Raw genomic sequence first — 17,537 nt, forward strand, 5'->3', positions numbered from 1 at the left:
GAAAGGCAACAGCTATTTGTTTTCATGGCCAAATACAGGAGACTCGTTTTCTTTCGAGAGAACGAGAAAGGGGAAGAAAGGACGGCCCAACGGTAATTTATTCAATATTGTCGGCAGAGAAATGACTTTGCCATCAGACGGGTGATGATTTAGTCATCTGCTGACGGCAAACAAAGTGGCTCCTTCTAATTGTCGCATTAAAGCCGCCATTGATGGCACGGAACGAAAAGGTGGGTGACTTTGGCAAAAGGTCAAAGCCCACCCACAAAATCCCCATTTTTTTTTTTTTTTTTTCAAACCCTCTTTTTTGACTGATTGGGGAGCAAAGTGAAAGAAAACCTTGTGTGTCATTACGGAGACCCCCGCCCCGTAATTTGCTACAACGCTAAAACACCAATATTGAACATTGCAAGTAAGCAAAAAAAGGATTATGTCACACTTGTATTTATTTAAAAATGTCAAAATGAAGTACAACAGCGATAAAATGAGCAACATACAGGACTAAAAAAAAAAAAAATGCAATACAAAATCGCAAAGCTCGAGAATTGGACTTTTGAAAAATCTTCACATGGTGCTTTGGCCAAAAGCAACTGGATGATTGACCTGAAGTCAAATCCGACAAATCAATTCTCGATTTTTGCACTTCTTCTACATTCCAATATCTTTGTTGACATTACCAAGTGACAATTTGCTCTCAGTTAGCGAGTGGCGCTAACGAGGGCCAGTAATGAGCAAGCCGCGCCAAAAGAGCATTAAAGCAGCCGCTCGGGTGGAGACGTTTTATGCTTTACGGAAGTGGACAAAAAAGTGACTCCAGCCTCATTAGTTGACAAAAGCGAGACGCCAGTTAGCGAGCGGCCTTGTTGGGAGTCGGTCGGCTTGATCACGCCAACACCGCTTACGAGGCAAGGAGGGATGCTGATTTTTACATTGCTGGTCAGCGCCTTCCTGAAATTCCTGCGCAGCACGACAGCAGATTTGGATACATACAACGGAGATGTCACATTTTACAGTGTTGTAGAGCAAACATACGAGGCCAAAACGTCACAAACGTTTCGGGTTTATCTTTTCTTAAATGACAACCTCGTTTAATGGAAATTTGCGGACCCCGACGCTTGGGTTTCCGAACCCTGGTAGGCTTGGGGGCCACAGGTTGAGGACCTCTGGATTTGACCTTCTTCACGCGGTGCAAATCTTTTCATATGGAAAGCAGAGACCTCTTAAAAGGCAATAGAGTCCCTGCAGTTACTTTGACTTTTGTTTCAGGGGCCACAGTGTCAGAAAGCATCCCAAAAAGTACACTCAGGAGGTATCGCACGTTTAAAAAAAAAAAAAAGAAAAACAATTTTTTGAAAAGCTACGCAAGGGCCCGCGCGTCCCTACGAGGGGAAGCAGATGCCGCAGCACTCCATGCATATTTCCAAGCAGTCTGACGACTCGCAGCAGGCGTCCATGATGCCGCAGTCCATGTCGCAGGGGCAGTTGCAGTCGTCGCCCACGTCCTCGGCGCAGCAGCAGCAGCAGCCGCCGGCGCCGCCGCCGCACGACTGGGACGCGCACGGGCCGCACCACGCCGGCGCCACCACCAGGTTGCAAAGCGTCAGGAACTCGCAGAAGAGGCACGCCAGGATGCAGTGGACGCAGCAGTCTGGGCCGCGCCGGCAGCGGGGGACAATTTGGGGAAATCAAATCCACATTTTGGAGCAAATAAAATTCAAGCGGCTTTAATTTGAAAATTAGTACGCGGGCCGGCTGTTGCATGCGCGGCCGAGCGAGAAGCGCGAGGAACGGGCGGCAACGAATTCCTCCCCATCCGTTTCGATTAGCAGACTGTTGGATAATTGCGGCATTAGCATGCGCGTTGCTGGCTCGGCGGCGGCGAATATTATCGGTGACGCGGAGCGGTCGGCGGCGCCCCGGCAAAGGCGCCGATGAGCGTTAGCCGCGCCGTACGTCTGCGATTAACATTTAACCTCTCCAGACCCTTTTTGATGAGGGCGGCGGCAAGTTTTGCAGGATTTGCCGTTGCAAATTACAAATGTGCTCATTAGCCACCCCAAAGGTGTTTATAGATTAGGCCCAATTAGCCACGCTGTGCTAAAATGGCCAGTAGGACTTGAATTATTGAGGCGAAAAATGATACTTGAGTGAGTTTTGAAAGCACAAGCGCCTTTAAAATGTGGTTATAGTCAACAAGAAAGCAGCAACAAGCGGTTAGTAGTTACACAGCCCTTTGTTAATGGGTAAGGAAATGAGAAGCCATTGCCAGTCACCATTCGAACCGTGCGAGGTTTGCATTCAGAGGCGCGAGCCAACTGCCATCTAAGGTCCAGGAAAAAAGAATTTTGAAAACGTGTGAAATCGACTGTAGCTGTAATATCACCATTCACCACTAGATGGCAGAGCCTGTACTACAAAATGAGTTCACCTAATCTTTTTTTTTTTGGAATAATATGCATAGTACCTCAAAATATTGAGTGAGTTGAATTTTGTGAAGAAAAAAAATGCACAAAATGAGTTGTTGCACTTGTCTCATTCATACTTTTTCAGACCCATTGTGAAATGACAAATATGTCATGGGGATAGAATGAGTTTGTTGGTTTCTTGTTCAGACGTTTTGTGCCATCCTTGAATGGTTAATTTCTATGCAGGAGAGCCCTTTGCATTGGAAAAAAAAAAAAAAAAAAAAAAAAAAAGACAACGTGGTTATTTCGTCATTTTTTTGTTGCCGGATTAGGATAGTGGACCTTGACATGCATCACACCTTCTGCACACAAGAAGTAGGCAACCACACAAAACAAAATTGCCGCTTTCGCTCCAACGTTATCATTATCAGCTAATTCCACTTTAGAGTCTTGTCTAACCCGCACTCAGTCCTCTGTGTAGGTGTCCAAACTACTTTTGAAGCAAAATCCAGCGGAGCACAACTGCTTTGGGCCGCTGATGTATGAAACACCAAAAAAAAAAAAAAAAAAAAAAAAAAAAAAAAAACTCTTCCAAACAGCCCCATTTGCATAACTTTCATCAGTCCATCTTGAGCTGTTGCTGATTGGGTTCGAGGCGAAGGAGAACGCGGGCGAGGACGGAGGACGGCATGGGAAGGAAGGCAAGCAGACGACTGCTGGATGCTCATGTTTGATTAATCAAAGTCCGTTTTTTTTTTTTTCCCCTTTTTTCTTTATTTATGCTCAGAGGGCGTGCAGAGCTGACCAGGAGCAGAGCACAGGCTTGCTGTGATACAAGCAAGACGCGTCGAGTGTGTACTCAACTTGCAATGCATCTTATTATGCTGATCTGAAGACTTGCAGGGATGGAGCTCCTTTACTATTAAACATACGGCCGTACCCCAAGGTGCCGAGGAGAGCGCTAAACTCCGAGCTGGGCTTCGACTAAAGAAAAAAAAAAAAGAAAAACCCCTCAAAGCTCAGCCTAACAAACTTTGAAGGACCCAGAGGGCAGAGCCACGAGCCACGCCAGTGTTCAGAATCGTAAGAGCCAAACTGTAAAAATGATACATAAAAAAAACAGGGTACACAATCGTAAAGCGGCGGCCGGCCCGCTCAGCCATTCACTTGGATGTATAATTGAAGAGCAGCGATTAGTGCGGATCCAGTGAGGAGGAGGAGGAAGCGGTCAACACGACTGGACACGGACAGCCGACGCACCCAAAGTAACTTTCAAACCGCTTGCGCACAATTTGCAAAAGGGGACCTGAGATCGGTTGGAATGTCCGATTTGGCGCGCCGATCAATGACGTCACTGATCGGAGCTGCAAAGTAACACAGTATCGTAGCAAATCGGCATTTGGGGGAAGGATTTGGAGGTTTTCAGTGTTATTCGCGATGCATTTGAATGGGCGTCAATTATATGATATGCAAATTTGCATTTTCATGGGCGGGGCCGCTCCCAACCCACCGCGAATAATGCGGATCAACAGTACAGTCAACACATCATTTGTTTCAGTAGATTGGATCGGAGATTGGTTATCTTTTTTTTTTTTTTTTTTTTTTCTTGATCAGCCATTGACGGCACTGAAAACAAGGCCGGGAACTCCTCGCAACGCCGACGCGTTATCGCCGATTGGTTCCGGCGCCAAAGAACACAAAGAATCCCTGGAGCGAGCGCCCTTTTATTTCTTGTGTTCGGGAGGGGGGGGCGTTTAGGAGGCTAATTTCACAGGCAAACAGATTATGCTAATCCGTGTAAACACTCAAACACAATAGCTTGTCTTTTTTTTTTTTTTCTTTTTCCCGCCGGGAAATAAACACTCCAGAGGTGGCGTATCGACGCCAAGCGCTGGCGTCGACACAAAAAGCCATAATGAGACCGACTTGTTGAGCTGCTTCTGTTGTTTTTTTTATTTTTATTTTCATTTCCGCCCTTGTCGCCCTCTCGCGCACTCGTTTCCAATTAAGAGGCGCTCCGCAGTATGCTTTCGTGTAGGCTCCTCTCCTTGTTGTCCGCCCGCCCTCCGCCTGATGCATAATTCAAGCGCGGCAAATCATCAAATCAAGCTCACGCCGCCCACTTTTCTCCTTCGCGTCAACGCGTCTCGATCGGACCGGTATCAATCGACGTCCTTGGGATGGACGTGTGCGCTAACGCGTCATCAAAGCGTGGCGACCAACATGGGGCGGCGATAAGGGCGGCCGCGCGGGTCCCGCTAACGAGGGCCCAAGGCCTGAGAGGTGCGAGGGGCCCGGCGAGGGCTGCTCATGACTTTTAATGGGCACCCCGCGCGCTCAGCCCTTGTTAGGCGGTCACACCTACCCGGTATCTGTGGCCACGGTCATTACTGGACCCGCACCTGACAAAGTGACGGCCTTCGCCGCGTGGCCAAAAGACGCCGGCGTGCGGAGCGGGAAAACGCGCCGCTAAGACCGCCGATAAACAAACGGCGGCGGGGCCGATACTGGCCTAGCTTAAGCCCACAAAATTGAAGCAAGCGGTTGTTGGCGCTACACAGCGACGCTTTGACATGTCGGCGAATCAGCGAAAAATGTACATATAAAGAAAAATACGTATACAAAGATCGTTTTATCAATCAATTGATTGCTGATGAGTAAAAAGCAGGATGCATTCAGTTTATCCGTTAGTCGTTAGTAAGTTTTAGTCCTGAATGAGCTTCTAGAAGGTGGCCGACGACTCACCTTCCGGAAGAGGCGCTTTTGCCGAGCCGGCCGAGCTCCCTTTGCTGCGTCGGCTGCCGTCGCTGTTGACCGACAGGCTGGACTTTAACTTGTGTTGCATCCTCTGCGAAACGGGCGCGGACGGCTCGCCGCTGGCGCGGGAACATTTGCACGTTGTCCCCGCGCCGGCGGCGCCAGGGTGGATGGCATCCAGGTGGACGGGGGCGCCGGGGCCGGTGAGGCGGACGCCATTTTGCCCTCTCGCGATCTGGGGTTGATCTGAAAATCAAACAAAGACATTCATCACTCATTCGCCTCATGTTTTTATACAGTCGTTAAACACAGGTAGGGAAAAAAAAATGGTTTCGTTTTTTGGGGGGTCGGCACAGATTTATATTATTTCTAATTCAGTGATGCCACTAAGCCAGTCAAGTAATCTGACTACAGTTACACTGCAGTCACAATTAGTTATGAAAAAAAAAAACCATGAAGTCTTGAAAGACTTTTTAAAAAAAAAATAATAAGTAGTCTGTTTAGTAAAAAATAAGGAAATACAAATAAAAGGTTGTTATTTTATTCCTTGATTGCAAAATAAAGTCAAGTAATCAGTCAGTTACTTTTCACAAGCTAACTGTGACAACACTGTTCAAATTAAACTTGTAAGCCGAGGTACTGTTGTAAGCGCATACGATTATTATCGGCAAGCAATTCCTGCAAAAAAAGACATTTTCCTTGAACTCCGTCGGCGGTAAACGCTCGACAACGGCCCGGCTCGATTCCAGCGAGCGCGGGAACTTTGTCAGCACTCTGCCGTCAGGCTTGGTGAAAAACTTTATTGGCCCCCGTTGCTTCCGAGCAAACCTTGCGAGCGCGCCGCGGCGCGATATTGATCAGATGGCAAACATATCCCGCGCCGGGATGACAGCGAGATGTAGAGACCTCACATGTGACAGGATGACAAAAGCCGGCGCGGTTGGCGGATGGGAGCAGTACCCAGGTGACTTGAACGGGAGATTAATGCCGGGGGGAAATAAAAGCGCTTGTGATAGCGCGCTTATACAAAACAGCTGCTGCCTGCAACAGTAATGATCTCCTTCACTTCAACGCTCAGGTGGCCTCAGCAAGTCTTGGAGCCAGGAGACGGCGACCCGTCTGATAAGGAAGGCGGCGAAGGATGAGAGTGAGCCAAGGATACGGCGTCTCGCCCAAAGGAGTACCTGCACATTCAGCTCTACTGGGAGTTGCCCCCACACACGCACACAAAAAAAAAATAAAAAAAAATACCTACACATCAGAGCCCGCCAGTGCGATGCGAACTTCGGATTTTGGTGTATTATTCACCCCCGTTTTGCCATTCTACACTTTCTCAACTCTTTTAATTGAGCTGCTTTCAACGGTAGCGCAGGGCTGGGCAACTGCCGGCAACACACTCCGAGGGGCCCCTGGATGCATTAAATAATGAAATATAACGTTTTTAGGGGGAATTTGTCGTTTGCCCTCGACAAGGAAACGCACAATTCTTCAAAGAAATGCTAATAAACGTTCAATATACGCTTTCCACCCACAAAAAAATTATCTTGGAAAAAAAAAAAAAAAAAAAAAAAAATCCAAAATATGAAAAAGGTTGAGGAAAAAATAAAAAACCTCAGCAGGGACTGATCTGTGAATATGTACTTTTAAGATGTAATATCACCAGTTGCCACTAGATGGCGGACACGTCTTAATTGCACTTACAATGGGTCTTACACTGCCCTATACCAAACATTACCTCAATCAAATTTTGCGCCAGTTGATTCTTGTGAAAAATGTAAAGTTCTTTCACTTAATCTTGGATTCTTGTTCAGAGGTTTTTGCCGTCCTTAAATGGTCATTTATGACACACATCTGCTAAGGAAGTGCGTGGCCCCCCAGCACCATCCCTTAAGTGCTTTTGAGAAAAGAAAAAAAAACAACAACGAGCACTTAATATGATTCCGGGTCTTTTATTTCCATCCGTGTGTCAGCTCACAACAATTCCAGTTAAACAGGAGCGAGTGTGGGAATTGGGCCTTGGCGCTTTTTTACTGCACATCACCCAGGGAGAGGCCGGATGCGAACGTGGACGTAAAGCGCCTCCAGCTGCTTCAATCAACAAATAGGGACTTCGGGGACTTTGGGGGGGGGATTCCTCGCGGCGCGAATTAGACAACCGGCAAGCAGGCGGCGGCGCTTTGAATGCGGTGATTTACGAGCCACTCGATGGATGCTCCCTCCATCTTTTTTCCCGCAAGACAAAGGCCGCCCGCGAGCGCGACGTGTATTAACGGCGGCGCGATGATGAGGCTACAGCTGTTGTGGTTTCGCACGTTGGCGGAGCAGATGCAGCGCGTCTTCCGCGACGCATTCTCTCGCCATCGCTCATACGCTCGGCAAGGCTTGCTCGCCGAGGCGCGCTCGCACGGGTTTGGACCAAGGCCGTCGCTTTTACGGTTGAGGCTCCCACGCACATAAACACCAAAGCACGTTGACAGGTATAATTATCTCCCCGGCGCAGGAAGTCAAACGTCACATTTTCCCTAAATAAAAATAGCTGTTGAAGTAGCCACCAACGTGGGGGGGGGGGGGGTGGGGGGTTGCCGTAAAAATGAGCTCATGACGTTGCGGCAGGTTGGCTGAATGGACCTCGCAACTTCCATTTCTATTTTTATCCCAAAGATGAATGGACACGATGCATCATATAATACGCACGGGCATTGATCACGCTAATGATGACAATGTCAAGAGATGGCAATGACAGACGTGTTCAGTCGCCACGCCGCAAATGAAAAAATAATGAGACAAAAAAAAAAAAATAAATGGAAACGTGCGGAACGAGGCGTTGGAATTGCACTCGGCCAAGTACAAAAGAAGTGAGGGCAAAGTTTTGGTGGGCCAGTAAGGAATTAAATCGGCATTTGCCTTCATAGAAGTGTCACACATGACAACATAAGACAAAGATCATGACGTTACAACTTAACCCCCAACATTTACCTCAAAAAACAAAAAAAAAAAAACCAAGATTTTTTGGGCTGATTTTTCTCTTGTTGTAAAGTTGAACAAGTATTGAAATATTGCACAAAAGCTGATCCGTCTCGGCTGAAAAAGATCGGGTTTTTTTTCATTTCCTGAATTTCTTAAGTTTACTTGATATAGATATATAGAGAGCTAGATGTATACTGTATAGATAGATATGCATATACACATCCATATCTATCCATCCAAACCTAGAATTAAAAAAAAAAAAAGAAGAAGAACATAAAAAGCTGTCCTGTTGCCACACTTTTGCAGAGATAAGCGAATGTAGTAAACCTGACAGGATGCAATGAAACCACATGTATCCTGCGCGCACACACGCGCGCACACAAACACGCCGCCGACCAAATTGGACTTGTAACCGCCCTATTTCTAGCGCATCAACAACTGTTGAGAGTGTACATTTGTAGTTGAATAAAACATGCTATTCCCCTGCACACGCTGTCACACACATCACAGGGGAAACTGCGGGGTGAGTGCTTCTTGACTGTCTAAGCAGCATCCCAATTTGGTTGCCGCTACCCGTAGTTGACAGGCTGGGATATCTGGGGAGCGTTTTTAAAAGGCCAGCGTTTGATGGATTCATGAAGAACACACAAATATAATTGCCATTTGTCACCGAGTCTTCAGCGCCGACGCCACACGGGGACCGAGCGCCGGAGAGCCTGGAGAGTGCCGGAGCGAGCGGGGGCGGGGTTGCGCCTGGATCGCTCTGTATGTAAAAAGCAACAGCGCGGTTTTTTTTGGGGTTTTTTTTTTTTTTTGGCCACGGAAAAATTGGTCCTACAGGAGAAAGTTGAAAATTGCACCCAAAAGACAAGACGTGTGTGTATATATAGTACACACACAAACACACACACAGGCGGGAATATGCATGCACGCTGTACCGGACAGGAATTCTGAAGAAAAAAAACATGCTAACGTAGCTTAGCAGAGCTTGCGTCTGTGCCTCATTACAAAGTGCCGAGATGTGATGAGCGCAAATGTGAATGAAAAATAAAGGGCAGACCGGTCGCGGCTGGAATTACTCGACTCATCGGTAGGATCAGCGATTCTGCAAAGATTCCCAGACGTGTGAGAAGGCCCATCACGGAGTCTTTGAAACGTCACATCACGTCATCCGAATAAACACGCCAATCCGCAGCTCGTATTCGGCTCGGCTAATTGCCCTCATTAAACAACGCGGGGACTCGAACGGAAACAGCGGCGTCATTCGGAGCCAAGTTCCGAAAGGAACGAACGGCAGCTAGCTCGCGAATGCTAATCCCCCGCGCCGGTGCTTTGTTTATCTTTTGTGCGGCGGCGGCATTAGGAAAGCGTGTGTATTTTCCGCTCGGCTGCGCATGTACCTGCATGATTGAAATGCTAATTTGTCAAATGTGCAATGACCTCGCCAGAGTCCTCCCTACCACCAGCACCGGCAAAACAGCCCCAGGTATCATCTCTCCTCCTAACAAATAGCAGTGTGTGGAACAGCCCCTGCCTTTCAATCCAAAGGGATATATTTTCTCATTAGAAATTATACATCTTGCCCGTCCATATTTATAGACGCAAAACCAGGGGAATTATACGACAGAGAGCGAGGGGGGGGGGGGAAAGAGCGAGGAATATACGGAGTACAATGAATGTTATTACAAAAGGGGCTCTGATTGAAATGTTCCTTGGGCGTATCAAAGCCATGTTTACCATTTGACCTTCCAAACTTGAAGACAAGGACTTTCTTTGAGATATGCAAAAGATGCGCCGGCTGGAAAACAAACGGCTCAAAAGTGTCGCCGCGGTAAAGGTATCTTAGCGTGCCAGGATGTTGACATGCTAGGCTGCCGTCATCTTGTCAACGCATTCCTGAAAACGGCGTCGTTTTGGCCCCGACAGTTTAAACGCCGGTCTGAATTTGTCCCAGACGAAGTAACGACGATGAGGCTAGCTGAACTGAATTAGATGCGTGGATATAGTGACACGCTGGGCATGCGCGACCTCGATTAGCTGCCAAGACTCAGCTCATTTAAATGAGCAAACGTTGCGTTTTTGTGCCGCTCTTTCTGGGGTCCGATTGCGTTTTAGTCGCATGTCCATCAAAGCTCCCTTTGACGGGAGTCCTGTTAAGTCGACGCCTTTCGCATTCGCCTCCTCCCGCCACCCTATTTTTCAACACGGTTATGTGGAATTTAGCGGTGTGCTAATTCCAGCTCTCCTCCCGTAGCAAACGCTCGCCTCGCTTCTGTTGCACCCGTTTGCGTCCCCACTGATGCAATTTCCTGTTTCTCGCCTTCTGAAGAGGAACAGTGACCGCCCGACGCTTGACCGAGGCTCGCGTTGCAGTAACGTCTCCAAACGACGTGACTCAGACTCAGACCCCACCCTCCTCAACTCCAAACAGGAGGAGGAGGCGGAGAAGTTGCTAAAGGGAGGGCATTCTGGGCGTCAGTTAGTTGCAGCAGTGACTCAGAGATTCCGCCGGCTTGGAGATCCCGAGTTCCACAGGAAGTCCAAGCGTTTAAAAGCGCCCGCCACAGCCGAGCATGTGTGTGGCCCAGTCCCCGATTCAAGCTGGCTAAAAGGCCAAACGCATCTGAGGGGAGGCGCGGGTCACCGAGAGGATTGGCAGTCTATCAAAACAGCCCCACGCCGAGTTCCTTTATTTGCTCACTGGCAATCTCAGCATTAACCCTCCGCTAATGGGACAGCTGTGGGTCAGCGCCTCACATCTCGGCGACGCCAATCAAAGCCCTAAGCTGAGAGAAATCAGCCTTCGGGACGGAGGTGCTCGTCCGCCTCTGAGTGGCTTTTTAAAGGCGGAGACGCCCGTATCGATTTTAGCTCCCGCCTGAAAGAGAGAAAGGCAGGAGGGGGGGGGGGCGGAGCTGGCTGGGTGGATTCACTTCAGCCTGAGACGCAGTCTGGACGGCAGATGACCCCCCCCCCCCCCCCCCACACACACACGACGGTCCCCGGTCACCCTCTGCTGCGCAAGGGGGGCCTGCCAGAATGACCTCGCGGCGAGGCATTGAACCTACAAACACGAAGGGGGCCAGGGGGCCGCAAGCTCAGGGGCTGGCGGGGGCACCACCAGCACAGATCTCAGTAATAGAAAAGGGTTTTAACCTTAATGTTGGAGCCAAAACCCTGTTAGAGGCCACCTAATCCCCCCCCCCCCCCCCCCCCCCCCTGTGCTGCTCTCATTTCAACGGGCCCCGCCCCGCCTCCTTGCCTCTCGCTGAGCAGCTCTGAAAAAGATGCCGTCGTGTGTGGCGCTGGGTAAACAAGTCTGCCATAAACAACGGAGGTAAATAACGCATTTGATTTTAGCGCTCCCCACGTCTACTTTTACAAGGAGCGATAAACAAGACGTGCCTCGCTTGTGAGGAAAGGTCACGGGCTCTCAAGAATAAAATGGCGCGCGCCGGAAAAATGACAGGTCGCACTTCAACAAACATATTCCAAATAATTGTGCTGCGCACCAACTACAACACGATTTGGTTTTTTTTGTTTTTTTTTAATAAATTGATACACGTGTGCTCGCTGCGGCAAAGCAGCCAGGAAGTGCTTCACGATCAGCGCATATTGCATGCTAAATATCGCAATAATATCGATATCACTATACTCAACAACCTTATGGCAGATTTTTCCAATTTCGTGCAGCCCGAGTTCGAAACTTTAAAATGATCAACTAAAATCTCATTGGTGCTTGAAGCACTCTGCGTCAGCGTCAGTTTAAGCTGGTTGACATTAGACGAGCATCCTAACTTGAGAATATCCTTTTTTTTCCCCCTCAAGAATACTGAACAAGTGTAGACCAATAAAGTATATTAGAAAAAATGTGAGTACAGCAGACTCAGGCTCTGGTCACAAAAATTGCACTTAGGCGTACCGTTGAGTAATTAGGGTGCCCGGCGCCCAAATTGATCGAAATCTAGAGCCTTGCAAGTGACATTTAGGTACTGAAGGTCGATTGGCCTTCAAATTAACTTCAGCAAGAGAACTCTCTTGTATAATTAAACAACACTTTTAATTCCACAATCAAAATCCATATGCTTCCTTGACAACCGAGGTATGCATAACTAATCGTGTGGCTCGAGTACGTCGGCTATTTAAAAAAAAAAAAAAAAAAAAAAAAAACCGCTGAATACGCTCGGGTACTTTGGGTAAAATATGCTAATTAACACACTTGAAATTTCCCATATGAAATCTATCTGTGGCAAGACAATGAGAAAATAATTACAACAGAGGTAGAATTACAATGGCCATTTTAATCAACCCCTGCGCTAGCATTTCACCCTATTTATACCATTTTGGACTCCGTGACCCACTGCTAAGTAATCACTTGAAAATAACGGCGGAGTTCATAATGGCTCTGTACTTTACACACATTGTTTCCGCGCCGACAGGGCTCCGAGGACTACAAAGACGATACGGGATCTTGCAGAGCAACAATCACGCAGAGCTGAAAAGTAAAAACTAACAGGAAGGTTCAAAAGTCTTCCAGCGCTGTGAGACAGCTTGGGAATGTTGATTTAGTCTTGCGCGATCATTCGACTCCTTTTTCGTCGTTTTGCATGCAAATGGCCAAATGACAACCTTCCGCTCGGAAATCTATTTCACTCGGGTTAGCGGAGGTCGCCGATTCACTTCCCGAGAGGTCAATCGAGCGAGGTGTGCTGCTGAAAGTCACACAAAAGGCGATTTTTTCCACCCTTTAAAAAGAGAGTCGTGTTATTTGACGGGACTTTCGCACGGCGGATAAAAGAAGCAAGCGAGGTCATCTTTAGCGGGCATTAAAAAGCATTTGACAATCCGGTGCCGATTAAACGCCTCAAACGGGCTTCAATTTATTCAGGGGCGAAGCCAAGGGAGTCGGGGGTCCTGCGCGAAGGAGATACGGGCTGCCGGAAAGCCCAAACGCATCTCTTGGGGCCCAGCCGGAGCCCCACTGAGGACGTCCTCCCCGGTGACAGAATCACAGATCACGCGAGGTTGACAACCCCCCCCGCCGCATCCTGCTGTCTGACCAATACGTTTTGAAAAAAAAAAAAAAAAAAAAAGAACCGGCTTTGTCTTCAATGCCGCCAGTCTTACGTCTATTCTCATTCCGAATCGACTGGCTTTGCCCGGATGAAAACACAAAAGAAAAAAAAAAAGGAAATGTGCTGTCAGCGCAACAATATAGTTGACTTCCTCGTGCTGTGAGAACGACGTCGCGCTCGGGCTTCAACTCAGTCGGCGAGCGAGAGCTCAGGGGCAGGATGCGGCCAAGCAGATGATCTCTTATTGATTTCCTGTTGCCGCGGCCGATGAGGCCTCTCAATTAGCGCGCGGGGGGAGCGAGGACCTGATGCTGGAGGCCCCAGGTACAAACGGGAGGACCTCGACGAACATGTATTTTGAGATGTCGAGTCACACTCGCGCTCACCAGACTCGCTGTTTGCGTGGCGTGCGGAGAGATCAAACGCAACGCTAAACTGTTGTCACGCGGGATTAGTTTCTGATAAAAGACAAGCGCGCCTCCCTTCACGAGAACAACACACACACCTGACAAGCTTCGAAGACCTCTTGACAGAAGAGTTTCCCCCCCCCCCCCCCTCTTTTTGCAACTAAATCGCTCCCTCGACACTCCGGTAAACAAGCCCCTGGCAAGTCATTAAACTTAATATCGAAAAAGCGAGACCTGGAAAAGTTAACAAGATCGAAACAAAAGAACCGTTGTGTCAATTTCAAACGCGGTTCTTATTATAGCCCGCGCACTGTCATGGAAGCAATCAGCTGCTATTAGCCTGCCTCGACACGCTTTTCCTTCTCCTTTGTAAACACGCACATCTGGGGAAAAAAAAAAAAGAACGTCCACAAAAGTGACATGAGGTGTCTTCAAGTCGGGAGGGTTTAGACGTACTCTCGAATTCCAACACAGCACACCGATCAATCGAGATTTTACAGCCACAGTTTGGAACGCTGATGAATAAACGACTCAACTGTATCGAGGCTGATAAAGCTGAATCGTGCCAAATGGGAGCCCCAAAAAATTGCAATGGTGTTTTTTTTTTTTTTTTTTTTTGCCAATTGTTTGCTGTGGACTACAAAAAAAAATACTGTTGGTGAGATGCAAGCAGGATTTCCTCCTGGATAGGAAGCAGAAGGACAATGGAAACGCGAGGCCAGGCCGAGACGGAATAAGACAGCAAACATGTGGGCCGCTCCCCCCGAGGTAAAAAAAAGGGCCTCAAAGTGCCATCTTGGTATTATTGCAAGTGGAAACACTGGAGCTAGTATTTCAGTTGGCCAGCAAACTCGAGGCCTCGCACAGTCAACCTGTCAAAACATCCATTCTTGACATCGCATTTTGTTGTGAGCGGCTTTGGTATTGAAACCAAATGCTAACTAGCGTGCTAGCTTCCGCGTTTTCCCAGCGTTTCCCGTTTGTTCAAACGTACTTCTTATTGGCTGGCGGCGGTCTTCCTGGGCCACCCGACTGGAAGATGGTCCCGACGCTTCGGAGTCACGGCCATCTGCGGTCAAAAACAATGTAGCGTTAGATACGTAAAGAGGGAAAAACAACAACGTAGCTGAGCTGTCACACATGTAAACGTTTACGGCAAGGTCAGATGACACCGTATGAGTGGCAAGTGGGTTGAGCCAGAAAAAAAAAAAACCTCTCCGAACAAATGGTTGCGCAACACAGTGAGGTTCAGGTGAAGGCCTTCCCAGAGTTCTGGATCTCATTTGCCGTGCTTGTGCTCTACCTGCCATGAAAGCAGCATTCATGTTCAAGTGGAAAAAAGTACGCAAGCGTCAACAGCGCCGCTCGTCCACTCCTTTGACTTCTCGTCTTGGGAGGAGGGGAGGCGAAAACAATTCCCTTTATTGGCTTGGTTCGGGGGCCAGTCGGAAGCCATGTTTGCTGTTCTCGCTGGAACAATGTTTGGCCAAGATGGTGATGGATCGGAGTTGGGGGGGGGGCGGGGGGGGGCGTCGTGCGGACCTGGAAAGATGCGGCGCAGTCGGGAGAAGATGTATGGCGGTGACGTCGGCGTGGTGATGCATCGCAGTATTTAGCGATGGCGGTTAGAAACCAATTGGCCTACTCCCGCGACATCCCCGCTCCCCCGGGAGGGAAAATCCAGTCTTAAGCGCAGGCGCCTTTGAAGGGGGCCGGCGAAAATCCATTCGCAATCCAGCAGCCTGACTGATTGCTTACTTTGTCCTACTTTGCTATTTTTTGACAGTGCCGTAATGATGCTTGGTATAAATAGGATGGTTAACGCTTCATTGCTTGTTTGAAGAAAAATGGGTGGGAAAAAAAAAAAAAAAAAAAGGGGGTGTGGGGTAGGGGGGATTATTTTACATGTGATAATCTAACTAGAAAGTTAATTAAAAACTATAATTGGCCTGTGGTTTTCTGTTCATAGTCAGCAGGGCGTTTCTGTGGACTTTACGTACGAGGAGGGAAGACAAAAAGAAAACATGGCCATCGCTTAACAACACAAGACAAGCGAAAGCGCTTCGATGCTATGAGCGGAATTTTTACTTTTGCTGCAGAATAGGGACAACGAGCATATATTCGTAAAAGCAACCAGAATTGATACGGCACTCGGTCTGGACGAGAACGAATCCGGGGTTCTGTTTATTCAGGTCTTGACACACTTCCTATTCAGACATCCAGGTCCAGTTTTGAGCCGTAAAAAAGTCCCAGCGTCATGGAGGAGTGCGCTGGCCCAAGAACAACGACCATGCAGTCAAGTTGAACACAAAAGGTGAAGGCTCTCCAAAAGCGCGGCCTTCAAGTTGACCTTACAACTGTTTCCTGTCACACCGCACGGGGCGGGACGGGTGACATGCAAAGTAACAAATTAAGATTGGAAAAAAAAACTTTCATTCACAAAAACGAAATCTAAAATTGAAGTTATACACCATCATAACATACAAATACTTGCAGGTCCCCTTGAGGCAACTTGGTGGGGTGCATTAGAAGAAGGAAAAACAGCAGAAATATAGAACAAAGATGCAAAACTGTTGTTGTCCAGTTTCATAGCATGTAGGAAGGAAGTGTGCCTTTTGCCATCCTTACCCTGAATTGGGGGCAGCAAAGGGGGGCTGCTCTCCGGCCGGGGGCTCCTGTCTGGCCCACGCGGAGGTTGGCCGCTCTCGGTGGACATGAGCCCGTGAAATCTTCAACGCGTCTACCGCTGTGCAGTTCTTCTTTTGCGAAGGGGGGGGGGAAGTCACCTCATTTGGCTTGGAGAGACGAAACAAGGAGGTTGGTTAGTTAGTCGAGCTGCGCCAGTAGTGGCAAAGTGTCCCATTTCGCCTCTTTTTCTGCCAAACTTGTTGAAAGCCGCCGGCAAACATTGTTTAGAAAGACGCCGCTTACCTTTCACAACATGTCACTTCCTTGGCTTGAAATGTGACGCGCTCCCATCCCTTCTTTACGCGATGACGCGCGGAGGCGAAAATAACGACGGCTAATAAAACCGTAAACTTTTCGAGACGAGCCGTGCGTGTGTGTGTGTGTGTGTGTGGCTGCACTGTCCAAAAGTTGGACTTCGCGCAGATGTGTCTGACGTCCCAAACTTTCTGTGTGTGTGTGTGTGTGTGTGTGTGTGGTTTTTTTTCTTGAGAGGAGCGCCGAGAACCTTTCATCATATCCGGATTCCTTCAACTTCTTTCCTGCCTTGCCTCCATGGAATAAATCACATTTCACGTTTCCTCACAAACACCAGTCAGTCACATAAGTTAATTGTAATTTAGGGGGGGGGGGGGGGGGGAAACGTTAAAAAATAAAAGAAGTCAACGGGTGAGCTTTTAATTACAGTACTAAATACATGAAGTACAGATCACCACTGATGAATTCCTGGTGTGTCATACCTTGGAAGTGGGCGCGTCCAAATCACGGTCGTAAAACGGGTTCTAATGCACAGTAAGTACAATAATCATAATAATAACAATAATAATAATTTTTCCAGTTTTCAACCACAAGGTTTTTTTTTTTGTGTTCGCGTCGTCATGGCTGTGCGTAAATATAGCCTACGCACGTCCTCTGACGCACAAGTCCAAATTGATAAATCCCACGCTCGTCGGCACACTTTACGCACACTAACGTGCGTACGCGCGCTTGCTGAATGAGGCCGCAGGTTATCATTTACGTCACTAGTCCAAATAGCGTGTGTTGTTTTCAACTTCCGGTTTAGCCGTTTCTTTTCCTATTCAGCCATTTAATATCGAGTAGGTCAGCGTTCGTTATCAGCAGGCGTTTTGTCTATACTGTATGGAGACAAAAAATGTGCACAATAACATCACATTCGATTTGTTATTCTGCAAGGCCCGCAAGAGACGTGCCATGCCACCGTTCGCAAAACCACTCGGTGC

At 48.1% G+C, this 17,537-nt stretch overlaps 1 protein-coding gene across 1 annotated transcript; it reads right to left on the reverse strand.

The window, feature by feature from the left end:
• Window positions 1-368: 368 nt before the first annotated feature.
• On the reverse strand, window positions 369-16,891 carry mdfic (MyoD family inhibitor domain containing). Its single transcript, XM_086021995.1, has 5 exons — window positions 16,543-16,891; window positions 16,240-16,406; window positions 14,606-14,680; window positions 5,151-5,408; window positions 369-1,648 (listed from the first exon to the last, which is right to left on the reverse strand). The coding sequence occupies exons 2-5, from the start codon at window positions 16,325-16,327 to the stop codon at window positions 1,380-1,382; spliced, it is 690 nt and encodes a 229-aa protein (XP_085878121.1). The 5' UTR covers window positions 16,328-16,406; window positions 16,543-16,891; the 3' UTR covers window positions 369-1,379.
• Window positions 16,892-17,537: the final 646 nt, after the last annotated feature.

This window comes from Filicampus tigris, chromosome 22 (assembly GCF_054856515.1).
Source record: "Filicampus tigris isolate MCC_2025a chromosome 22, RoL_Ftig_1.0, whole genome shotgun sequence".
Classification (NCBI taxonomy): domain Eukaryota; kingdom Metazoa; phylum Chordata; class Actinopteri; order Syngnathiformes; family Syngnathidae; genus Filicampus; species Filicampus tigris.